Here is a 27,832-nt window from a genome sequence, read left to right as displayed (position 1 = left end):
AAAAACAAGTATAGTCTCGGTCTGTTGGATGATAAATTCTCCAGATATCCAGTAGATCAAATCTTTCGAGTATCTTTCGAGGGGTGTATTCCTCGCAATGAGATTCTATCTCTTTGATGGTCAAGAATTGAATTAAAATCTCCCATAATTATAATTATTCCCTGTTTAAGATTTTCTATTTTGGATAGTACCTTAGATATAAAACTTGAGGGTGAACGGTTTGGGGCATAAATATTTACTAAAGTATATATGGTATCATCTATCTTACATACTAATATTATATAGCGACCGTTTGGGTCTTATTCTTGATGTTTAATATCAATTTTTAGGTCTCTTGCTAATTATATAGCCACCCCGCATTTTATTTTTCTTTTCTAATGATGCTGAAAACCGTAGGGAACCTCTCTGTCTTTAAGAAAGTTTTATCTAATTGGCACCAATGGGTTTCCTGCAGGAAACAAATCATAATTCTTTCTTTTAATAAATAGGTTAGAAGCAAGCAGCGTTTTTGAGGAGTGTTGAGTCCTTGTACGTTAATTGTTGAAAATGTGAAATGCCTAACAAGAAGCATTACATTTTTGGGTTAAGGGATTATTTCAATATATTTATATTTAAATGGCCCTGTAAAAATATAAGCATAATTCTTATACACAATATTGTCTCCTATCTGAAGTTCAATCACTTCCCAATGCTGTCATTTAACTCCAAAACAACTACATTTAAAAATGGGGTACCACAGGGGTATATTATAGATCCAACTGCTTTGTAATTTGCATATATTGTATTAGTATTTTAATAACTTCTGTGAAGTGTTATACAGCACAGTAAACTCAAAATATTATGGGGAGTTCTTTGATTAAGATAGAAGAACGGTCAGATGACAGACGAACTTCAACACTAAAAATATTACAGTAATGCATCTTAGTAATGAGCTAAATAAGGTCAAACTATACTATTCAACACCTGAAAATATTAGAGTACCAGTTACCTGAAAACTTAACTATATATATACTGTCAAAAAGGAATAACCTAGACATACAAAATATTGGTTATACCTCGGTTGAACTTCTTGAACAGTTTCATCAAGATAATGGTGATTAATTAGAAGATTATAAAGAAGTGGGTCATCTCAGGAGAATCAAATAATAAATACATAAGACATACACATAGAAATAGATAAAGGTTAGCCTTACTATAGCTTTGCACCACAGGCATCTCCAGTCCTGCAGTCTTCTCACACTCCCACACGTTTTATCACACACGGCGCATTTCGCACTGACTGGCAGGTTACCCTCTAGCCACTGATGAGGCATTGTCACCTGCGTAAAGATGAAACAGACACAAGAATAGATTACTAAAGAACAACTATTAACTCTTCCAAAATTAGGCAAACACAATACTTTATATGATGTTTTGTTTAAGAGTACAAACAGTGACTTTTGGTCATTGTTGTCTTATTATGAAATATATATTTGGTTCCACAGCGATAATGAGAAGTACAGTAGAAATGTTGCATACACTCTAGGACATTCTTTTTTTTATTTATTGAAGTAATGAAATGAATGCCTTCTATTTAAATAAATGGGTCCAACCTACATCATTGCAAATATGAGTGGAACTCCCATTGGTATCATTTTGTCTAATTTACTAAACACTGAGTTATCAGTTGAGATAAATGTTATATAGACTAACACAATCACATCTTGCAAGCACAAAAACAAATAGTTGCACCAGCCGACACCAGCAAATCACATAGGGATATCCATAAATGTACAAAAATGAACTTATTTAACGTCCGTGGACACGCTGCTTATGATTAAGCACAGTTTGTGCGAAACACGTTAAGCGTTTTAGCCTTTTTGTTTGTGTTTTTGTTCTGTTGCCCTCCTTGATTTTACTGTCCACGGACGTTTAATACCGTATTTGCTCGATTATAAGACGACCCTGATTATAAGACGACCCCCCAAAATCTGAATATTAACTTAGGAAAAAAAGAAAAAGCCTGAATATAAGACGACCCTAAAGGAAAAAAGTTTTACCAGTAAATGTTAATTCATGTAAACTATTTTTTTTAATAAAAGCTATGATTGAGAAAAATATTTTTTTTTTGTTTTTATTTCTTGTATTTTCCAACATGTCCCCCAGTTACGCACATCTGCCCCCAGGCTTGCCACTCCAATATGGCACTGTGGCCCATGATATGCCTTTTAACCCTCTATATGCCACTGTGCCCCATGGTATGCCTTTTGACCCCCTATGTGCCACTCTGCCTCCAGAAATGCCTTATACCCCTATATCCCATTCTGGCATTTAGGGGGTTAAAATGCATATTATGGGGCAGAGTGGCATATAGGGAGGTATAAGGCATTCCAGGAGGCAGAGTGGCATTAAGGGAGTTAAAAGGCATTATATAGAGCACTCTGCCTCCAGAAATGCCTTATACCCCTATATGCCACTCTGGCATTTAGGGGGTTAAAAGGCATATTATGGGGCAGAGTGGCATATAGGGAGGTATAAGGCATTTCAGGAGGCAGAGTGCACTATTAAATGCCCCCTTAACGCCACTCTGCCTCCTGAAATGCCTTATACCTCCCTATATGCCACTCTGCCCCATAATATGCCTTTTAACCCCCTAAGTGCCAGAGTGGCATATAGGGGTGTAAGGCATTCTAGAAATGCCCTACACACACACACACACACACACACACACACACACACTTACTTACTTACCGGTGCTTCCAATTTCCTGCTGTATTGCCGGGGCAGCGGGTTGACGTCTCATTCCGCGGCAGCCGGAAGGAGGTGGAGTTGGCAGCGGGAGTTTGTATGCGTCCGTCGCAAATACCTTCCCCGGCTGTCAGAGATCAGGAACTCTGGAACTCTGATCTCTGACAGTCGGGGAAGGTATTTGCGACGGACGCATACAAACCCCCGCTGCCAACTTCACCTCCGGAAGCACCGGTAAGTGTGTGTGTGTGTGGGGGGGGGGGGGCGACGACAGGAGGATCCAGGTCCCCTGCAGCGGTGCGGGGGATCTGGATCTTAGTCTCCTAATCAGACCTCTATTTGAGGTCTGATTAGAAGACGACCCCGATTATAAGACGAGGGGTAATTTTCAGAGCATTTGCTCTGAAAAAAACCTCGTCTTATAATCGAGCAAATACGGTAAATTCATTCTTTTACATTTATGGATATCCCTGTGTGATTTGCTGGTGTCAGCTGGCGCAACTATTTGTTTTTGTGTTACAATTTGAGACCTGGACCGGGTCCCTTTGGAGCTGCAGCACCCAGCTACGCTTGGATTTATTATTTGTAATTACATGGGATTGTAGCCTCTCCATTTGTTTCTTCTTACAGCTTGCAAGCACATGAATACAACAAAAAGCAAATTAAATACTCTTATTTTGATTTATGCAAGTTTAACAATTGCATTTTAATGCTTGCAAGTTGTTTCACCTCGCCTTCTCAAGAGGTGCGCAGCTGCAGTTCAGAGGTTAATAAACCCCCAAGTTACTGTTTTTCGACATACATCAATTTAATTGTGTTTGCAGTTTGTTGTCAGCTATTTGACCACATATGTGTATTTATATAAAACTACACTACTATATATATTGTGACAGTATCTCCATGATGGAAGGTTGACAGGTATGAAGAATTCTGTTCTTCTTGATCATTAGATCAGAATAATGTCTAATGTTTAAACAACAATGTACAGGGTCAAATCTCAGTGTTAAAATGAAAAGTACAATCTGAATATAATGACACTGGATAATTGTCTTCTGAACTCACCCCATCTTCATCTTCTATTATGTCATTTGCCACAGATGCCAGTGTGGTCCACTTGCAGTTATTAATAGCTCTAACAGCACAGCGTTTGTGAGCTTTAAACTTGCAAACTGGGAAGAGGTAGAAGGAAATTCAGTTTAGTAAACAGTGGTTGCGGTTATAGTCAAAATATGACTACCTTTCAAAGGTTGTAGTGATAAAGAAAGTTTATTGGCTTTCAAGTGTGTTAATGTATTATACACATTGTCAGACTGACCATCAAGCAAACTGGGCCTTTTGGGCCAGTGCACCCCCAAGTAGATCTCATCCACTGCCAGGGCAGATGTTAGTCCCAAAGCCTAACTTCAGTATACACGTTACAAGTTATACCCAACTGTTAAAGCTTTTAATAATATATCCAAGATTCACTCATCTTCCAGCATAATGGTTGCATGTTTCTTGTTAGGCTTATACAGTATTTATGTATAGTATTGGTATACATACATGGGAAACCTCTGGGTTTTGCCCAGAGACTCCGGTGAAGCTCTACATTTACAGTTCTCCAGGACATGGAGGTAAATCTCCAGGTCGCAGGAGCAGTGTTTTGACACTCACGCTCTCCGCTCTATTCTCCTCCCATCCCCATACAAATTCAGTGTGTTTGGGGCCTTGCCCACATATATGGCTAGCACTGGACCAGATAATCCTACCCCAATCCTAATCTGCTATATATTTTATACGCGTAATTGAAGTGCTGTCCACTTTATATATATTTTGCTGTGTCACTGACCACCCTCCCTCCCATGTTTACATCCCATGTCTCCTCCTAACACCATACATTATGTTCTTAGAATTTGCAAAATAAGATCAAACACGGAACAGAACAGCTCCACAAACACAAACTAAGAGGTTTCACAGTAGTCCATATTACATTTTACTGTACATTCATTTTTGCTCATTAGGCTTCAAGCAGTCTTAAGTTACCTCCAACTGTGCCATCTGTGTTGAAGCGAGAAGCACCCTCATGACTAACAAACACTAGATAGAAAGCTCCAGCATCATTCACCCAGCAAGAAGAATTTTAAAGGAGTTGTAATCAATTATGGTTATTTCACCATAGGTTAAGTTGTCAGTTAGGTTAAAGGGTTACTCAACTGACTAAAATCAACACAACTTGCTTGACAGACCATGATATTCATACTAGAGAACTCTCCTTCTACTGGGGAGTGGCTTTATATAGGGGTGTGGCTAGCCATGCATGGATAGGGCCTAGTCCCAGATAACTTTAAGTAGAAGGTAACAGGGCAGAAGGCAGGGGAAAGTATGCTTAATATAGACAGGAAGTGGACATGACCACACCACGCAGGTGTCCTGCTCGCAGAAACAAGAAACTTACTCGGATACCAGTGTTTGTAAGATAAAATTTTACATGGTGCAGTTGAGTTTATGCAACTTTGTAATTCTGACTGCCAGTTACAAATATTCAACTTAACACTTGTTCAGTTTTCTCCTCTTTTAACATATATTAAGAAATAAATTATAAAGGGGTAACAGGTATTCCACAGCCCTCTGCTAAGTAGGAGATGGCCGCACCAGCCTCACCTGTTCCTCCATCCCGTTCAGTGGAATGACCAAGAACTGTAAGACTTTTAAGCAAGGATCGATTAGTACCGTCCATTCACATGCTTGCTACTTGGTATCAGTACCTCAAGGGTTAGTACTGAAGGGACAAAAAATTAAATCACTGCAAAAACATTGGAAGACCTCTCTGTTGTAATTAAGAGGCACCACTGTGCACTTTGCGCTAGTAGCTAGCTCTTACATACGATATTGCTAATTTGAGAGTAAGCACTGGATTGAAAAGTGCTGACGTATAGGTAGTCAATAAAATATCTGTGTGAACAGTGTCTGCTCTTTTAAAGGAAAAAAAACATCACCCCAACAGTAGGTTACTGATGACTCTTGTGTAAGAATGGTGGTCATCACAATGAAATCCCCAATCTCCATCTCCTGAGAATTACTATTCATATCAGTTAAAGAGGTCGACATGACTGGTTAAGATTTGACTCTTTAGAACAGAAATAATGGCCATATTGGATGGGCTGAATGGTCGTCATCTTTTGTCAAATTCTGGGTGGGGCCCAAATCCTGAGAGTTCCCAGGTATGGTTATGACCAAGAGCAGTTCTCCTACCACTTCAAAATAGATGTGCCTAGGAGGAGCCTGTAGCACTGTAACGATCATAAACATTTGCCATGGAGAACAAATAACACAGAACTACAACTCCTGATTTCTATAATACACAAAAGATAATTTCCCAACACTGCAGTTCCCTACAGTTTGAATGAATACCCCGATTATTGAACCAATTCCTGACAACACTATGCTTACACACAAAACTGAGGCACATGATCCAACTATAGGCTTCTAAAACCCCTCAGTACACAATGCATACTTTATGCAAAGTGGAGATTTTAACAGCAATCACGTAGCAAAGAGAGTCTCTAGCATTCATAATATATATAAAAAAATACACAAAAATACACTACATACTGACCTTTATTTATAGCAGTTCAGTTATGGCAATTCTACACTGTGATAGGTCCATGCCACATGTGCATTGGTCTTCCCATATGCCTTCAGAGGCCTTCTGAGGCACTATCATAGAAGAATCACCTAAACATACACTTCTACCTTTGTTTTCAATACAGAGATGTTTTTAAATTTAAAAATAAACATTCCCTAAGAACATATTCTTTATATTACTTCAGATACCTTCACAAGACAGTCCATGGGAGGTAACACCAGATAATGCCTCTCTGCACACATTACAGAAGGTGGGACGAGCATGTGAACAAGCATACCAGTTGTGCATTCCTGAAAAGTGTTCCATATTGAATTGGGTTGTCTGTAAGAAATTAAAATAATTGACAGATTACAGAGAGGGGCTGTAGAAGAGATCTATTCCTCTCACATGCAACCTAATCAAAAAGTTCCTGCAGTAATGTCAAACAACCACTGCAAACATATGAATGTCAAAGCCCCTGATATATTTGTACTTTTGCACCTCATTATGGTCCCACTTCTGCACAGATTTCACGGCTCCAATCCAGTCCTCCATTTCCTTTCTGTTCTCAGCACACAAGATCAGTTTACGGAATGGAGTAATGATCTGTAGATGGGACAATCATATTATATAGTGACAGAAACAATGTGTCATGTTAACATTTCAATACTTCACAACTAGTTCTCTTTCAATGATAATTCTTGTCTTTCTTCTCCACTCCCATCCCTATTCATTTACTCTTTTCCACTTAAGCCACTTTCTCCTGCAATTATTATCAAATGTCCTCATATTTGTTTATCAAAGCTGAAACTAAAGGGTTCTAAATTATATTAATTAAGTAAAAATTACAGTAGAGAAAGAAGACACAAAGTAGAAGGGTGTTGTTAGAAATTAACTAGAAAGGGTTTTACTTAATTTCTCTAAAGAGGAGGTTGGCAGGGGAGTTATGGTTTCATCTTACTGACATGATTTACATTATGAAGGGCGAAGTGAGCTTCTTCTTCAAGGATAGTTTAGATGGTCATAACTGAACTATGCATTACTCAGGGCCGCTTAGACCTTCTGGCTGAGAAATTTGCCAGGTGTAGCCCATTATTATGAATTAGGGTGCTTGAAACCACAAATTTCCTTTCAATTCCCACTTCAGAATGGAAAAGAAATGGTGAAATGAAAAGGGTAGGTAACTTAAAAGAGAAATAACAAATGTGACACAGAGGCAAAAGCAAGAACAATACTGAAAAAAGAAAACAATTGAGTTTCATATCTCATATCAGGTCAGTCATTCATAAAGTCAAAATAAGTTTCTAGGTTGCTACCAATCCTATTATCTTTCCTTTTCATGCTCATTCTTCTTTCTGCTTCTTCCAATTCTTATGGATCTGAATATACATTATATGGATGTGACGGTTAATATTCACTTACCGTAAAGCTGTTGTTTATATTCTTGGTGCTGGTCTCAGCTACGCTGGCATCAGAAAGGTCAACTTCATCGAAGATCAGAGACTGTGGCAATAGGACAAAGGGAGAGAACAAAAAATGTGTGTTAAAGCACATAATTTGGAGGGGGAAACAACGTGTAGGTTTATAAGAGGCACTAACAGACTTTCAACAAGTGATTATATGTATACAATAAAGCCACATAATACTTTCAAGGTAGAGAGTGACAAGCCAAGAATATATATTGTATAGGGAACCTAATGTGCATTGCTTCAGAATGTTATGGCGCTATGCATATCAGTAGGCAATAATAGTGTAACAGAACGGTTATATAGGGAGGTTAGTATAAGCAAAATAATTACTTTTGAATCCTTGGCATAGTACAATGTCCTCCCCCGAAGCTTGAAGTACCGTCTCTTCCATCTTTGGAAAGAGCTTGTCTGTTTCAGAAGCATCCCCTCTTTGACACTTTTCTGCAGAGAGAGCAAAGTTTTATTAGCACGATTTATAGAGTATCTCCAATTATGTAGACATATTTCATAAATCGGGATACTATTTTGACACAATTGCATATACAATATGAACATGGTTGTGGTAGGAACTGAATTTGTTAGTTAAAAATAATTTCGTATAATGTTTGAGGAGACCAAAGTCCATTTTTTTATTTAATTTTAATAATAATTATTACCAACAGATAACTTGCAGGGATATTGGAATAGGCTGAATGCCTGCCTCCTGCTTAAATCCTGCTTAGTCTGCATGAATAGATCAGCATGGTCAGCACAAAACAAAGAGCAATATTTCAGAAACATTTGCAGCAAATGTTGTGTATTCTTAAAATAGGATAAAAAAATGTGTATTGGATTATCTTTTTTGTAAGTTTAGTGTGATGTTTATGCAGTGCAAATGCAAGTTGGCAAAAGTAATTTTGGGACTCAATGTTTAGTGAAAAGACCTCCCGGTCACACTAAAGGGGTTTATTAACTAAACCAAGTGTATCTCACTGCCTGTGAATTTAGCAAGAAATGTGCTCATTAAGCCAACCCCATAAATCTGATCTACCATCTACTAAACCTGTGTGACTTTCACCAAAGTTACAGCACATTCAACATCTAGAACTTTTGCATTTTTATTTGACCATAATGATGCATTGACTATATGATTTCTTTGAAAACAACTGGGATTTCACAGTTCAGTTGGATTGTCCAAAGCATTTCGACCTTCAATACCACTTTAAAGATACAGATGATTGTGTTTTTCTCATAGGGCCATTTATACTTTCTCAGCAACACACACTGTCTAGGGTATTCTTTTAACCATGCAGCTGATCTCTTGCTCTTCAGAAGAAACGCTGAATCCGGGCAGCATTGGCATTTGTGGACACAGGACTATTTTTTTAAAACAAAATTAATCCTAATATATATATCTTTTAACCTTTGTTTTTTAATACAAAGACATGCACAGAGGGGGCATTGGTGAGAAGTTAAGGTGTTCACTACTATCCAAACAAAATTTGAGTCTCTGTGTAATTCTCAAAGTGACCCTGCAGAATATCTGATACTAGTTCTCTTTCAATGACAATTCTTGTCTTTCTCCTCCACTCCCATCCATATTCATTTACTCTTTTAGCCCCAGAACCCCATTATCACAAGCTTAATATTTAATGAAAATAATTTTTTTGCAACTTTAACTGTGTGTTTGTTTAACCGTTATTTCCTTGTTCATGTTTGTTTTACCAATTTTTCAAAGATGGATAGAACTTTTTATACCATTTATAGAAATTGTTTATTATCAATACTAAATGAATAAGAAACTCAATTCACCCGTATTCTTTTCACTTTGTAACATTTCACTGTAACTGATTACACACTGATTAGGAAGCAGGGTTCTACAGCCACGCATTGCTAACCACAGAATCTGTGATTAATCAGCAGGGGGTGATCAGAGATCCCAGCAGGATCTGGGCAGGCCTTCCTTGGTCGGTGTACATCTACCAAGCACATTAAGCAGCATCAAAGGGAGTCTGGGCATTCAATCAGTTGGCCCTGGAGCTAACCACCATTACCTGTCTTTAAGTCATCAGAGAGTACGCAATACATGGAAAATTGGACGGTTGCTAGAACGTCTTATCTGTTTATTGACAATGAAATGTCTCCACCAGTGCATGATCTTTGGGATGTACTGTTATGCCTTAATGGTGGTTCAGGTCTCAAATATATATTTAGTAAAAATGTATTTTACACTGTAACTTCTTATGAAGTACAGCAGAACTATAGCCTATAAGCTAATAATTGATATGCAGTTCTCACTCAGACAATGTACCGTTTCCTTGGCGGAGAGAGTCCATGGTGATTATAGGTGACACTACAGGGTTGAAGTAATGCCCCTGGAAACAGAAGTGTCAATCAAGAGGATTATTCCCATAAATCAAGGAAATCTGATCACAATAGCAAGGTGGAAAGTTCTGTCTGTGAGAATGGTTAGTAATTCTAGTACTATGCAAACTGAGGGTGCATTGCGTAGTCTCAGAGCACACTAAGACGCATATTTTCGCATCAATGCGCATACTTGACATTGCTAAAACCCCCACCGCCACTGAATCTGCAACCCCAGGTTACACAACTATTACTGTCCTATACCTGTGGATTACCAGAAAGGGCAGACAATTCTTTAAGTAGCCAGTCTGGAATGTTACGTTATATGGTCTTCTTAAGATCAAAACAAAATAGCAGTCATCCTGGATTGTTCTTTGTAAAGCATTTACAAGAGAACTGCTGCCAAAGTGCAGACAAAAATTTGCTTTCTAACAAAATTATCTTAAGTAACCTTTCATTAAATTACTTGATATAAACTAATATTACTGTAGAGGCTCCCCTTGAAACAGGGGATGTATTACTTACTATATTTAGTACAGGTTCCAAGATTGAGTATAAAGAGTGAGACACACTTGCACACTGAACTCCTTGTCTACAGACAAGTTTTTTTGCATTACAAACCTCTAGTTTACTAAAAGGAACATATGCGCACTGAGATGGCTGCTTAATTTTGCCACATTTTCAGTAATTGTGCTTCAGTTTGACCAATTTACTAACAATCTGAGAGAACTAACAGGTATGATTGGGGACATACTATGATTTTTACAGAAATGGATGTTGCCATAGCAAGCGATATCATCAAGTATGTGTCTTTGCATCATGGTCTGTGCTACATCTTCTTAACCAGTGGCTAGTCATGGCTTCTACCAGCCAAGCATGCCAATCGATCTCACCTATGAAATAAACCTCTAGTTTACCTTCTTTGTCTTGCCAAAATTTGTCACTGTCAACCATCAATTTATTTCTAGGTATCAGAATTACAATATATTCATTAAATTCATAAAAAATCAGCTCCTGTTAACTACAACAATGCAGTGTCTATTGGGGATTTAACTATATGTTCTGGGCAAATACAAACACATGACAAACTAAACTATCTATACACTCAAAAAAAAACATATGTTCAGCTTCTCTTCTCCCCATTGACTGCACAATCTGGAATGAATAATATGCCATCATTTGATACATACCTGGAAAAATGAATTTTCAAGGTACCGTTCCAGCATGATGGTTTGTAGTTGTCATAAAATCAACTGCTGGCAATTTTTCATTAATTAAGAAGAATACTGCTGCCTCCAGCCACAGTGTACCATGTACCCTGGTGCTCCAATCCTGAGAAACTGACTTATCCCTTAACACTAGCTTCTTGTAAATATCAAGAAGAGAATCACAAACAAGCTACTTTACGTGATGGATCCCTTCCTCTTAAATCCACAAGGTCTTCGCTCATCGACTCTCTCGGTAGTATAGATTCCTCACTCCTGAACGCATTAGAGAGGTTTCTCATTGGGCATTTACTCAGATACAAAAAAGATTTCAATGACAATTATGATCTTGCATGTAAGTTTCTGCTGTCAATAGGGTACAACTGATTTCCTAGACTCCAAGTGCTTGCAGAACCTATGGGTCACAGAGACTCTCCTCTTCATTCAAACACTTGAATAATGACTGCATTATTTAAATTACCTGGCAGGTAAACAGGGAAGTTGTAGAAGCTCGGGTGTGGTGACTCTAAAAATAGATGTCTGAGGTTAAAGAGTAGTGCAGCAGTTAGACTAGACAGACCAGACAGGGCAGAAAACATATGGCTTCCAGTCACCCATATAGGAGTATATATATATATATATATATATATATATATATATATATATATATATATATAACACTATATACAATTCCTGCTTGAAAACTCACATTCATTACAAAGTAAAAGCACAGTTTGTACATAATGAAATCAACTAAGTTTATTGTATAGGAAAATTGCAAGGTGATTCTTTTGCTAAGGACGCTTACACACTTACAGATTGTCATTGTGACCTATACATGATTTTTCTAGCTAATGAAACACATTTTATTTGAATGTTTGAGTGGATGTTTAGCAGAACACATGTTCTAAACTGAGACTTGTGTTTTTACATAAAAATGTATTCTTATTTTACTTAGAAACCATTTGGATGTCCCTGCTAATTTAATCATTCAACTTGTTATGCTGAAAATACATTTTTTTAATGGGTACGAGAATTGCCTTTTACACGTTACTCCCTTGGTCGTTATGTGACAAAATAGCACAGACAAAAAAAAACAACAACACTGTTCTCATGGGGTACTTTCTCATTTTTTATTACTAGTATCAGATTAGAAATCCATTTGTGTTTCTAGTTTTTGCATAATATGTTTTCCGATAGTTGCATATTAGTAATTTCTATGTGTTCTAGCACAGTTATCTCGTCCCAATCTACTAAACAAACACTTTCAATCCTAAACATACTGGCCGTGGTAATCAATAAAATGGGTCATTGTTAAATTCCCAACCGGACACAGACTAATGTCAGAAAAGCATTGCCATAAGAATTAGTTCAGTGTGGTATTGTGCAGGGCAAGTCACCTAAAGAATCACTTGACTGACAATGGCATCCTCCACATTTGCATATGAAATCATTTTATTGGAACAATATTAAGATAAAACAAGATTTTTGTCAATTACTACATTTATGTAAACAGTACCGTATTTCCTGCTCAAAGATATTTTTTCCCCCATAGGACTTACCCATTAACATTCACCACCTGTACATTGGGCAGACTAGATGGGCCAAATGGTTCTTATTTGCCTTCATTTTTTTTAATTTTTTTTTTAATGTACATAAACTTTCAACTGCTACATAAATCCCCAGTCACACATTTGGTCCCAAGGTATCTAAGTCCCCTTATAACTTATTTATAACTTATCTCCCTGCATGCTGGATCGCTGACAAGTACTTTGGGAAAAATATGGCACCTATAAGCTGTTAGGGGCACTGACGAACTGTTTGATGGGCAAGATGGCACAAACAACCTGTTTGGGGGTACTGATAAGCTGTTTTTTAGTGACCAAGATGGCACAGACAAGCTGTTGGGGGCACTATCCATAGGCTGTTTGAGGGCACTAACAAGCTGTATGGCGGAAAAGATGGCACTGACAAGCTGTTTGATGGCAAAATCTGCAAATTTGTCTTTATTATTCTGGCCTCTCTGGGTACTTCAGCAAAAGGGCAGAGCCACCAATCAGGGAAGAGGGTGTGTCCTGAGGTTATGTTAAGCCTCCGTTATGTTAAGCCTCCGTGCCATGGGCTCCTGGAGGGGACTGAGTGCCAGCCTCCTTCCTATGGACTATGGGCCCTGGCACAGAGTGCCACGTTTCCCAAAGTACAAGAGACTCTAAAGACTGTGGAGCTTAGACAGATTTGGGGTTCCTGCATTTTGGGAGGGGGTTTATGGGTGTTTTACTCTCCATCGGGTCAGGATCTTAGAGGACAGAGATCTCTGTGGCCAGTATTTGCACCTGGATCTGATGCAACAGGTTTCATCCAGAAGTCAGGGAAATACCCATGTTTACCATTCTCCCCACAGACTACAATAGCGACCCCCTACTGGGCTGAGTGCAAATACTGAGCTGTGTGCAAAGGAGGACCTGATGGATAACTTTGTGTGACTTGTTGTGCCTATTGTATGTAAATAAACCCTTGTACTGTTTAACCCCTTAAGGACCAGGCTGTTTTTTACCTTTTGTACCCAGTGGGACCGAGGCTGTTTTAACATTTTTGCGGTGCTCGATGTAATTATTTAGGGTACGCACACAAGTTACATATCCAAAAAAGCTAATGAAAAAACCTGCTAAATAGATTCTACTATTTGTCCTGAGTTTAGAAATACCCAATGTTTTTATGTTTTTTTTTGCTTTTTTTGCAAGTTATTGGGCAATAAGTACAAGTAGCGTTTTGCTATTTTAAAACCATTTTTTTTCCAAAGCTGGTCATTCTGCCCCATGTGCTATTTGGGGTATCTTTGAAGCTGACCAATGCAATTTACCCCATCAAACTATATATTTTTGAAAACTAGACACCTCAAGGTATTTCAACTGCTTGTATTTTAACCCTTTTCATGCACTAATTTTACTACTACCCTTTATCAAACTTTGGGGTAGTAATTTATTTTGTGTTCCTTTATCACTAAAATTCCGCTTCAGGTATGGATTTACAGCTTTCACTTTCAAAAAAGACCCCAATATGTGTTCAGCAATATCTCCCGAGTACAGTGATACACATGAATGGGTTTGTCAGGTTGTTTGGGAGGTAAAGTGCGCATTTTTTAACTTGGAACTTTTACATCTGGTCCTATTGCCCCATCTTTGAAGCCAACTAATTCAATTTACCACTTCAAACAGTATAATTTAGAAATTTAGACATCCCAAGGTATTTCAAATGCTAGTATTTTAACCCTTTCCATGCATGAGATTCTACCACCAGCCTTTGCCACTGTTTGTGGTAGTATTTTGTTTGGGTTTTTTTTTTTCACACAAATTGTACTTTAGGTATAAATTTATAGCTCCAGGTATACATCACTACCAAACAACACTCCAATGTGTGTTCAGCAACATCTCCCGAGTACAGTCATACCACCCATGCATGGGTTAATCTGGTGTTTGGGGTTAAAAAGCTACATTTTGGAAGTGCCCCCCCCCATTTTGGTCAGTCTGTGCCTATGCCCTATCTTTGAGCCCAGACACTCCAATTTACCCCATCAAACCATTCATTTTTATTTTAAACGTGACACTCCTTCTGTATTTGAAATGATTTTACTTTAACTCTTTCCATGTCAAGATGTTTGGTAAAATACAGTGCTAATTTTACACTTGCTCATAATAATAAACTTTATTTATTTTATTATTTTTGGACTTTTTTTTTACATTGGATGTTTCCTCTGATAATTATTTTTAAATGTTACCACTTTTTTTTTACAATTTTTTCAATATTTAACTAATCACATTGTGATTAGAAAGCTGTGCTCCATTGACTTGCATGGCTGAATGCAGTACCTGTAGTCAACCTGCAAGTGGAGCCAGAGTTCTCTAGAGGGTCTGGAGACCCTCTGGTGAACTTTTCCAATGTTTCACTCGCAGTAGATCACTTTCTAAGCTTGTTTAATGAAATTACGTTTCAGGCACGTCACGCAAAAACGGTCACTTAACGACCAATGACGTGCCTGAAACGTCAATGGACATTAAGGGGTTAAATACCCCTGTGTTTCCAAATAAACTGAGTCGTGTTTTCACCTTAACATGAGTGTTGTCTGATGCTTGGGATGGGCTGCTATGCTTTTCAGGACAATAGCCACACTGTGTAGTTCAGCTTCGGGTAGCCACAGTGCCAACGCAGCTCCGGTGCAGCGATGTCCCCCCTTCTCTCTACAACGCTGGTTCTGTCTGGCGGTGAAGGGGTAAATTGTTGGTGTACCGGCAGGAGGAAGCAATGTTTACATATTATACCTCACTTCCTTTTCACTTTACAGTAAAAGGAAAATGGGTCATACCTCAGAGCTTCATCTGCAAACCAGTAGAAGGAAACCATTTTCATACCTGTAGCTTTCTCTGCTCTGTGTCATCCTAAGGATAGAAGTATGCCATGGGGCAAAGATTTCTGTTTTCAGTGTGACTGATACTGTCAGGTGCCTACCTCGCGGCAGCAGCACGCCTCCATAAGGGGAGGCGCAGGTGTGCGGCAGGGATTTATTCCATGCATCCAGTGCTGCCCCCTTTACCCTCAATGGGTATGGATCATACAAGGGGCATGGCTACTGCATCAGCTGTGACAGCACGACCAGGCAGCCCTATAAAACCTCCAGGTGAACACAATGTCGGTGCTCAGGTTTTCTGACCCTCCTGTGAATATCAGAGTTTTCCTTACTGTGTTCCAATCAGTACCTTTCCTCTGATCTCCCAGGTTCCCAGTCCTGTGCTGGCCTGGCTCACCTACCCTGATAACTGGTTTGTTTATGTTTAACCCTTTGCCTGCTGCCTGCCTTTGTGACCTTGGATTGTACCTGTTAACCTATTGTTTGCTGCCTGCCTCAGTGACCTTGGATTGCACCTGTTTAACCCCTGCCTGTCTCCTGCCTATGTGATCTTGCACAGTCCCTGTTTATCTCACTATTTGTGATCCGTGAGCACAGTATTCCTGCAGTGTTGGCATTCCCCTGCATTTGGGCTCTCGCTCCAAAACTCCCTTAAATGGGACATAACAGATACATGCTGATTGTATTGTTGAAATAGCTACATAGTTGGCGGTTCGCATGTACAGCATATCAAGTTCAAACTTATATTTTCTTATTTTGCTTATGTTAAATATTTTCATTTCACCTCTATGAGACAAGACAAACTCACAATTTCAGTCAGAATTCTTCATATCTACCTGGATGAACATCTGAGAAAATATTAGGAAATACTTAGTGCTACCACGATAATGAGTCAATAGGTAAGATCTTTTGTAGGCTTATGACAAGGGCTATCTCTTTTTACATGTCATAAAAGAAGGCAGATATTTGAGATCTACAGCTTTTTCAATTGTGGGTCTCTGTTACAGAGGATAATTTACTAAATGTAGAGCAAAGACTGGATGTACAAGAAAGCATTATTTTGAATTCCTTTACTTTACCGTCCATTTTGAAAGTTCAACTGCAGTGGACTTCTGTGGCAGGATGGACTTGGTCAGCCCTGTATAATGCATTGATAGATTCGATCTGTTTAAGGTCTCATCCATTAAATTATGCACAGCCAGCTCAGTCCAACGTACTTTTTTTTTTTAATCAATTCTCCGTTTATTGATAAATGACATAAAAGTTTGATACATTTGGAAGTGAGTCGTACAGACATATCCAAGGTATAACATAACACAATGTAGCAATACAATATGCGAGATGTCTTACAAATGAAGTATATGCCGTGATCATTGTATTGGAAGCAATAACAGAGTTTCTAAGTATCTGTGACGACATCTGACCGCGCTAGGAAACTAGTAAAATCACAATCCCGACTGGGGATTAAAGGATGGATATGACAAAAAACGAAGCAAATATCAAAACCAAAAGCTGGTGCGTGGCATGCTGTTCAGGCATGATAGGTGTGTATATCGGTTGACGTTTTATGCGGTATGAGAATCACAGTCCTCCAATGTAAAATAAAAGAAATCGTTAGGGGAAAGAAATGTGTGCACATACCAAGAGACGAGGGATTCCCCCGGTACAGGTCGAGAAAGTTCTAGATAGTGACACCTAGAATAGCAAGGAAGGCCGGAGAGGCGATAAAATCCTGCCATGAGAACCACTTTAAATCGTGGTTGCAACCCAACCCCCTTGAAGACATAGTCAGACTTTCCATCTGACAGACAAATGAGCCAGGCCCCGATAGGGGGTGATCTGGGTTGCCTCCAGAACCTGGGGATTACAGACTTAGCAGTACTAATTATGTGGAAGGTAAGCGATCCCTTATATCTCCCATAAGGTATATTGGTTTGATGTAGAAGGATATTCAAAAGGATATTGACATTTTGGAAATAATTCACTAAAGTTATGAATGTTTTGCCGGAGATGTGAAACATTAAAGAGATTTAATTAAGTAAAGGAAAAGAATCAAACACTAGAGGGTCAGAGGATTTGATGTAACATAAGGAAGTGTGTGGTGTCTCACTACACAATGGGCCGGTGGTAGAGGGAGGAAAATAAGAGGAACTCCCATCAGAAGTGGAAGACCTTGGAGACATCAAGTGTCATCAGTAAAATATTTACCTTGGAAGCAGCCCTAGGTCGAACCCCCAGTCGACCCTTCCATGCCTTCAAGAAACAGAGAAAAAATGTGTCTTAAGGGCACACCGAGCATTTTAATCCATTCTGAGCCAGCACATCCTCCATATTGTAAATAGTCCGGTTGGGGAGAGCAAAGATCTCCCATCTAACCCTGGGAGATCTGTACCTGATTTGTACTGGGGGACTGTTGCCTTTCTGGACCTGACCCTTAGCCTAGTCAGCCTAGGCCAAAATACGTCCCTGGGCATCATGACTCCTTTACAGCCAGGAGTTCTTCATGTTGCAGACAGCTTGGTGAGCTATTTCCCTTGTCCCTGTCCATCAAGCCAATATCTTTGGCCTCCACAAACAGTAATTACCGCACCTGTCTTTTATCAGCCAATTAAACAAGTATCCAGACTTCCATAGTCCATTGCTTAGTTATTCTGGCCCTTTCAACTTGGCAGGCATTTTGGATTATTTGATTACTTGTTACAGATCTGCTTGCCCTTTGACCACTCTTTTGATTTGTTGCCTGGGTTGACCTGTGTACTGCCTTGCTGATTTTGATGCATAGCTGCCTGCCCTCTGAACCGTGAGTATTATTTGCTGACTTTCTATTTTCAACTTCCTTTCCAGGGACTGTTGGTGGCTGCGCTATCATTGGGGCTCATCCTCTGAGTATGCAGGGCTGCAGAAGTACATACTTCCAGGATGCTATTTCATTACAATTTTGACATACAGTGAGGGAATGCACGATAGGTATAAAACTACCCTGAATGTGAGACAAGACCAAGGACTGTATAAAGTCAGAGTATTTATACACTAGACTATATGGACCAAATGGTTCTTATCTGCAGTCAGATTTTTAAGTTTGCTTGTTTGTTTCTATGTTAATTACTACATTAATTACGTATACCAGCTAAAAAAATCACTACAGAATTTTCTATTTCTGTATATTTTGTCACATTTTAAAAAATTTGCAGTAGGCTGTGGTTACAGCCAGGTTCCCTCTCATTTAAACGTCTAAATTTAGACATGAGCACCAGATATCCGCATTAGTGCTGTGCCCAAGACAGAGAACAGCCCTTAATAACCACATCCCTTCTAAGAATCACGCAGTCCGTTGAATGCTGGGAAAGCTATCTAGCCGCAAGTTATACACATTATTAGATTCTAAACATAGAACATTTATATATAGAAGTATTATTAAGAGGGCACACCCTATTGAATTTTAGGTTAGCAGAAATAAGGTCAAAACGAGTAGGGTGTTAGATTAATTAATAGTTCATATTGGACAAGCCTGATGACACCATGTATTTTACATATTGCCACAGGTGCATATGTGTGTGTGCGTGTGTATATATAGATAGATATATACACACACACAAATGTTAAGATTCGCACTTAAGTCTCCAATATTGCATGGATTCTAGGTAACAGGACTGAATGAAAATTCTGTATACTGTACATATTATATAATACAATAATAGATTTATTAGATAAATTAGTTAAGAGAACCTAACTAAACAATATTTGTGATATTGTGTAGTTAACTTGGGAACTGTCCTAGGCCTGACTCAGGACAATGACCAAACAGCCCTTTCACATTAACCCTCCTCATTTTGGAGCACCAAGATATGACACCATATCTAAGCACTATTACAGTATGTGCCTAACTTAAGGACTACAAAACTTTAACATGACATAATGAAATCATTTCATATGATTGTTTGGTTTTCTAAAAGGTTCTTGGTTTAAACTACATCACCAAGCAGCTGTATTGTGTTGTGGATTTAAAATAAGACTGAATATATTACCATTACCATATATAAAGAGATGGGCTTGATTTAATGTGCTGTCTAAAATCCAGACTAATTAAAACAAAAAAAAGATGCCAAAACCATACTCTCTAGTAAGCAACTCCTAGTACACATAGGCAAGAAACAGGCACTAACTACTGAACTTGGCATACACATTTAGCAAATATAACTTTGAATTTCTTCATAGCAAACACTATCCTATGGCAATAGATTGGATTCAGTCTGTTATTTGTTTACCCTATTTTAGTTGGCAAGCTGAGAAAGTCGAGGTCCTCATAGTGGAGTGGACCTCATAGAGGTAGATCTGGTTAACACACTCTGCCATCTATCAGCATAGGGCAAGCTCCGCTACTGCCAGCACTTCCGCTGGGGCTTCTATGATGGAGCACTGGCCTCACATGACCTTCCGGGGCTCAGTCATAGAAACTTCAGCGGAAGTGCCATCCAGCAGCAGAGGTTTGTCTACCCGCATTGCCCAGATGATCACCGACTGCCCCTACTAGACACCAAGGAGCACGGGGACGGGGACGGGGGGTTTGGCTGAGTGGCTTATCAGGGAGTATAAGGCATAACAGGGGCATAATGGCATATAGGGGGTTATAAGGCATATTTGGGGGGCAAAGTGGCATAGTTGGGGTATAAGGCATATCAGAGGGCACAGTAGCATATCCGGGGGTATAAGGCATATCAGAGGGCACAATGGTATATGGGGGGAACAAGAAATGCATTTTTCTCAAATGTTTTTTTTTTATTCTGTTTCTTTTTAACATCCAGTTTGTTCATTAAATTATTTTAAATAAACTAAAAATGCACATTTAACACGTTTAACACAATGTTTAACACATAGTGACAAGGCAGAGATATACATTGGTATACACAAGGTACCAGAAAAGTCTTGCAACAAAATTTGCAGGGCAGATAAAAGCTACAAAGATCAAGGACATGTAGAGATAACTGCAAAAACATTTTCTCATTTTTCTACAGACAAAAAAGCAAACAGATAATGAACAAAAAGATAGTAAAATGAACAAATAAGATGTTGAAAACAAGTCAATGTCTTGCCATCTACCTCGTCGTCTTATGATCAAGTCAGAGTGTGTATTTGTGTTAGGTGTGGAGTCTGATTGGGGGGACTATTGGCTATGACCCATTGGCAGTACCAGCCTGTGTGGTAAAATTACCGTATTTATCGGCGTATAACACGCACTTTTTTAACTAAAATATTAAGCTGAAACCCTACCTGCGTGTTATACGCCGATAAATCCTAGAGCCAGTGGCGGAACTACCGGGGTCGCAACTGCGACCGGGCCCTGGAGTTCTGCCAGTCAGGGGGGGCCCAAGGGGTGCCGAGCGGTTGCTGAAGACGACCGCTCGGCAACTCTCGGGCCCCCCTGACTGACAGAAATCCAGGACTCCTCTGCTGGCGGCCGCCTGCCTCAGCCGCCTGCCGCCTGCCTGCCGCCTGCCTCAGCCGCCTGCCGCCTGCCTGCCGCCTGCCTCAGCCGCCTGCCGCCTGCCTCAGCCGCCACCGCCTGCCTCAGCCGCCGCCGCCTGCCTCAGCAGCAGCCGCCGCCGCCGCCTGCCGCCTGCCTCAGCAGCAGCCGCCGCCGCCGCCGCCTGCCTCAGCGCTTCAACTCCTGTGTTGGAAGCGTGAGGCGTTTGTCTCGGGTGCCGGCGCTCAGCAGTGAAGCGCCGGCACCCCAGACAAACGCCTCACGCTTCCAACACAGGAGTTGAAGGTAAGTGACCGGGATGGGGTTAGGGAGAGAGAGGGGAGATCCTGAGAAGGGGGGTTAGTGTGAGTGTGTCTTACTGTGTGTGTCTTACTGTGTGTGTGTGTGTGTGTGTGTGTGTGTGTGGTTTCCCAGATAGCAGTGATTCTGATGAAGTTTTTTTTGTTCAGTTTTTTTGTTCAAAAATGGGGGTGCGTGTTATACGCCAGTGCGTGTTATACGCCGATAAATACGGTAATCTCAGATTTGGATTATGGTTGCCACAGGAAGCAGGCCTATAAACTGGGTCCACAATCGAAAGAATTTGGGGTTCACTTCTCTTTATCAAGGCTTGTCTCCAACCAATCTATTCTCATTAAGTATGTCATCTTAACCTTAAACATGTTTACTGTTGGTGTAATGTTATTTATTGCCGTGGCACAGATTTTCTCGCAGCTGCCATACATATTCGGAGCATAGTTTTATTACTGTTATAATTAACGTAAATCGCCCCCAAGATCGCCGGCTCCCTGGTATCCGTTAGGTCCTGGGATTTTCCCAATTTTTAGATTCCGGATAGCCTGTTGCACCTCTAACTCTCTTATGGGCACATTAAGTAGATCCCTGTCCAGATTAGATAATTTGAGGGATTAGGCACGTCTTAAAAGGTCTACATCCTTATCCTTATCATCCAGGGAAGCACTATAAGGTGCTGATATTATTCTCTAAACAATTCTCCCATCTTACCAGCCTGACACAACATACGACCCGTGGGAGTCCTCACCCCAGAGATGACATTCCTCTCCTTCTGTTTTGTACAATTTAATTTTTGTACAGAAAACACAAATTATCATTTAGACAGGTCATTGAATTGAGCCTAATGAGTACCTGTAAACTCAATGTTATCAAAAAAGTGCCCACCTCCATTTCTAATTTACAATTGTTTGGTAAAATCACAGTTATATTTTACAGTTTTTTTGTGACAGGGAAAAACAGTACATAGTATTGTATACCTAAAACCACATAACATCCTGTGTGTGTAAATGTAGCTAAATATAGACCCGTGTGATGGAACAGAGAAAGAAAACTGTTCAAGATCAAGTCTGCTACTCTGCTTTCAGGTACAGAAAACAACTTTGGTATACGATAAGATTTTAATTAAGTAACTCCAATTTTGAATAAAGCAAATGGTGGTCTAGGTACATCCTTATCCTATCCTATAAGCAATCTGGCTCTGAGACCTGGCAAGGATAAAGGGTCATACCCTTAATGTCCCTTTGCATGGGCTATTCAAGAGACAATAACAGCTTTTTACTAGTAAAGCAATTGGGTTTACTGCACTGTAGATCCCTGTCAACACAGGTTGTCTTTCAATACATGTAGTACTGAAAGGTCTTCTTGTAGGATGGTTTTGTGAAATAATAATTTTTGGGCACTGTGAGCTGCCCCACTGCCAGCTGGGTGTCAGCTGGCTAAGAGCATCAAAGACCTTGATTACAGTCCCCCATGACAACCTACTATATTGCTGGGATATGTAATATCCCAGAGTTCTGCTACAGCAGATGGCAAGGTACAAGTATTTTTTGCCCTGCCTCACGGATTATTGTTATTGTGATTCACGGGTTGACTGGTCATTCTTGCGCAGGGTTTATCTTTGTTTGTTTGTTTCTCTTATGGCCTGGCTGCTTTACAGCCACTTCTTTTGCTCACTGCCAGAATAATAAAGCCTGTCAGGTTACGCACCTGTCTGGTAATCGCCTCCTTAGTTACCATGGCTACTCTTCTTTGGACCAGCCCATTATCCAGCCCACAGCCAGCCCCTCTAGGCTATTTAAACAGCAAGGGTTCACCTCCTCCTTGTCCTTGCGTTGTTTTGCCTGCTAGTGCGTTTTTCCTGTGTTGCTATGCCTGTGCATGACCTGGTTATTACTGAAGACCATCTTGGTTCCTGATCCCTGGCTTGCTTCCACACTTTGTTATTCTCTGTGTTCCTGAGCTGGCTTATCTTTTGGCTTCTGACCCCGGCTTGTCTTTTTGACTACGATTTTGCCTTGTTTACATTATTGTTAATAAAGGTGTTTTGCACTATATGTTTGCGTCTGTCGGGTTCCTGGTCCTTAACAGTTTCATGGAGGAGTATAGTTATTGGGTCAAACCCAAAGATGGAATCTTTAGGTCTACAGGGCACTGTGATACACTCATGCAGCAACCATTCTGAGCTCCTACCAAGGAGGAGCACAGGGATTTGGAACCCAATACGGTCATCTATCAAAATGTAAGGCCCGGAAGCAATATGGTTCCCTGTGCTCCAAGTGCAAGTTTCCTGTAGCAATCCCATGTCAAGAGAGACATTACATACCTGAGGCAAAAAGTGAAATATGGAAAGGATTCCTTGAACCTGGTTTAGCTGGGTCTTGAAGGGGGGTTAAAGTAACTGGGGTATTTAGGCCGACCATTGAAGAATAGGCAACTACAGAGCAGACTGGGTTTCAATGGGAGCTAGGTATTTATTTCACAACTTGAGTTTTTTTTGTTGGGTTTTTCTTATTTTTTACAAAGACAAATATACACACGTACCAATACACACATGTATAACAAACATATATATATATATATATACACATATATATATATATATATATATATATATATATAGACACAAATTTATTGTAAAACAGCTTCTACCACTATATGACCATAAAGCATGACATAATGTGCTTTTGCATAAAGTAGCAGAAGGACAAGTTTATGACTCAGAACTCTATTCCACATTGTGTGTCCAAAGAGCTGAGTCACACAAAATAAATTACCATTATCCTGATATCATTTAATACCTTTTGTAATTAACACATTTTAGCCAACAATATTTTATGTAGATCTTATGCAATATACAAAAATGAATGCAATTTAATGTGAAATTAAACAGTGATAATAAATAATTGTTTAACAGTAATACATTTTATGTAAACTAATAATTCACTTGATCTAAAATATTTATTGATTTCTCCCTCTTGCTCTCTCTCTATATACTTTATTTGCTCAAATACAAGACAAGTTTTTTCAGAGCCAATGCTCTTTAAAAAAAAAAATAGCCCTTGTCTTATAATTGATGTCGTCTTATAATCGGACCTCAAATTGTGGTCTGACTAAAAGACTAAGGCTTATAAGACAGGGCTTGACAAATTTGTTTTGAATCTAGCTTAAAAAAAAGTTAGGAGGCAGGTTTTTTTTTTAAACAAAGTTTTATTTTCAACTTTCAACAGATCTTAAATTTACACGTAAAAAAGACTAGAACCAAACGGCATGGGCATTTAAGTTATGCAGATAATTTAATATATTTGTATGTGACACACCACATTTTCTATATATTAGTGTTTTTCACTTTTCGCTTTCGCTTTTTGTGGCCATGAACATGCCTTGTATTTTCTTGTGAAATAATGTTTAATAGTAAAACATTTGTTTCCTATTCAAATTTTGGGGGGGTCGTCTTATAATCAAGCAAATATATATATATATATATATATATATATATATATGGTTAAAGATCATGTATTGTTTTTTACTGTATAATGATTATGGATTTCCAAGCAATGATATTGAACATGTAGCATTTTCAAGCAATGGTCAGTGTCTACTCTTTACAGACATTGAACATGCTGCACTGTGTAATGATGCTGCACTCAGGAGCTGGAAAAGAACATATCAGATTAAATTTACATCCGCCACAAAATAATTCTTTGGAGGCAGGATGAGAACTCAGTTAACCGTTTAATGTCATTATAGTGTAGGAGCCAGTTTAAAAAGAAAGATAGGGTTGCAAATACAGAAGAGCAAGAGGATTTCCTAGCGCTAAATGAAACACCAGCTCAAAAACACGCTTAAGACTCCTCACCACTTGGCATGGAGAACAAATGTATAAAGGGTCTGAACTATTAATTCCTCCCCACTCTCAACAGTTCAGGCGTTTTAAGCTCTTTGCAGAAGATAATCCTGTAAAATCATACAATGTACTGCACTATTAATGAAAAATAGTATGAAATAGCTAAATATAAAACGAATATAAAACTAATTAAAAAAAAGAATAAAAGGAGGAACGCTGAAGAAATTTTCATTTTTTGGTGCAAATTAGTAGAGGCAAATTCACAAAACCACGATGCTTTAAATTTAAACACAGATACTGTAGATCATTCACCCTATTTCTGTAACACCTTTATTTTGCCTTATAGAATGCAGAGGAGAGATTTTTGTGTGAAATTGCAGCAAAGTATGTGGGGAATTGAAAATGATGTTATTCTGCATATTTTGTCAAACCAGTATTTATAGGTTTCAGAGGAAGCTTGTTTTGTTGTGTTAACTGTCTGTGTTCAGGTAAGGAGAGGCACATATACTTCTGTGTTCAGACAGATGGATGTATGAGGCATTTTCACATAGCACAACCAGAAAGTATATGCATGCCCAACGTAAGATTATCAGAGAGAACAGCAAAGAGTGATAAAATACATTTTACATTAGGGCATCAGGAGATAAAGCAGATTATATCGGAAGCTGCATTAAAGTGACTTGATGGATAAAGTATTAGTGAAGGAAAGATTGTTTTTAATCCACCAGTATAGAGTGTACAGTCACAACCACAGCATAATTGTTTCACAAGTCTAGCATATCAAGCCTTGGACTGTCCCTCTATGCCTAGCAACATTTAACAACACACTCTGATTAATATTCATTAACAGAGCTACTCTTATATGTGCTGCATCACAGAATGAGACTATCCTTATTGTTTTATGCCCCCCCCCAAAGTATTCCTTCTGATGAGAGATAGATTGCACTCAAATAAGGGAGAAACCCTCAAAGAAGAAGATGTTTCCACTAATAGCACCAAGTAGAGAGCAACCTAGTATATTCAGTAACTACTCTATACCTACAGTGTGAGAGTGCCCTAGAGTAACAATGCAAAAAGACCCTTCACATATATAGTGCAAGCTTTAATAACATATTAAAAATGCACGATGCTTCAAAACCACCAAGGGGTTTATTCACTAAAGGGAGGGTTGGAAGGAGAGTTGTGGTTCCACCCACATTGGCAGGTTTCCCATTAAGCAGGGCTGAGCTGGCCCTGTATAATGCATAATTCAACTTGAAAGAAGACGTTGCTGACAGCTCACTGATACAACTATAAATACTACACGGTGAACTATGTTCTTCCTGTGGCAGAAGCTCACTAGGTTTGGACTTTCACAATGTATAGAGAAGTGAAGGATATTAGACACAATTCTCCTGCAGACTCTCCTGTCAGCACTCCTTTTTGTGAATAAACCCCTTAGACACAGAGACAAAACAATTCATGTAGGCTTTGGCTATAGTGTACCGCTTGCATAAACTCTTGAAGGTGTAAGCAAAACTCAGTAACTGGATATACAGCCTGGAGTAAAATGATCATTACTGCACTAACCAGCTTTACATGTTATTTATACCAAATGAAGGCAGGTAACGTGAAGTTTTTAATGTTGAAAAGTGTTATTTAAACAATGCCCAGTGTGCAGGTTAAATTTCTACAGCAAATATATTACTATTTCCAAAATGAGCTTGAAAAAGATTCAATTACCGTAATTGCATCAACCTGTTGCTACTTAAAATAACAGGGGTTCTAATTCAACCACAGAACAATGCAATAATAAACAGGAAATGTTAGCAATTTTCTTAACAGTAAGTAGGCACTACACTTGGTAGCGTTACTTGATTACTCCCGTAGTATGGATAGTAAAACCTACCTTGTGTCTGATCATTAATTTTAGAAGCTACAAGGGCAACCTATTCGAGTAAATATGCTGCAATTTATAAATATCAAGGAGGGATATAATGGGACAGGTTAGTAAAATTAATAGCAATATCCGGTATAATTATAGGTCAATGGGTAGAAATATTTGCAGGTGGCATTGGCAGAGTTTCGAGATTGAATGTAATGATTAAATTACAGGTCCATTTATACATTAAATGGACCTGCTACACCATGAAATGCTTTCTAATTAATCTGTGTACTAAGAAGCATATCCTTTTTATACATATTACTCAAATAAGTAAACCTTAATTTTATGAATAACATAAGGTTATTCTTGTAAGTAATATTGATTACCCAAAATAGAATTGCTTGTAATTTTGTTATATTTATATGTATAGTATATACTAGTATAAAATTGTAGGTTTCTTCAGTATAAAGCCAAAAACATTTTGGGGAAGGCACTCCTTAAGTTACCATCCTCCAATCACTGTCATTTTTAGCACCCTACCTCTCAATGTGATTGGTTTTATAACGTTCAAAACAAAAATAAATTCCGACAATCTTGC

The 27,832-nt window shown here is 38.9% G+C and overlaps 1 protein-coding gene across 5 annotated transcripts in view; it reads right to left on the bottom strand.

Moving 5' to 3' along the window:
• Positions 1-27,832, bottom strand: part of LOC128504008 (diacylglycerol kinase delta-like) — a 73,230-nt gene that overhangs the window by 32,796 nt on the left and 12,602 nt on the right. For 4 of the 5 annotated variants that reach the window (XM_053474218.1, XM_053474217.1, XM_053474220.1 and 1 more), the window contains exons 3-8: positions 8,131-8,241; positions 7,754-7,834; positions 6,833-6,937; positions 6,541-6,673; positions 3,790-3,896; positions 1,194-1,319 (exon numbers count right to left, since the gene is read on the bottom strand). In XM_053474218.1, coding sequence (XP_053330193.1) covers positions 1,194-1,319; positions 3,790-3,896; positions 6,541-6,673; positions 6,833-6,937; positions 7,754-7,834; positions 8,131-8,241 — 663 coding nt within the window. Of the gene's footprint in view, positions 1-1,193; positions 1,320-3,789; positions 3,897-6,540; positions 6,674-6,832; positions 6,938-7,753; positions 7,835-8,130; positions 8,242-11,333; positions 11,474-27,832 lie in introns of those variants that run through there. The other variant, XM_053474222.1, reaches the window with a different exon arrangement.

The sequence above is a fragment of the Spea bombifrons genome, chromosome 8 (genome assembly GCF_027358695.1).
Source record: "Spea bombifrons isolate aSpeBom1 chromosome 8, aSpeBom1.2.pri, whole genome shotgun sequence".
NCBI classification, from domain to species: Eukaryota; Metazoa; Chordata; class Amphibia; order Anura; family Pelobatidae; genus Spea; species Spea bombifrons.
Note: the sequence above shows the minus strand (reverse complement) of the source record. Positions and strands in the feature narration are given on the sequence as shown.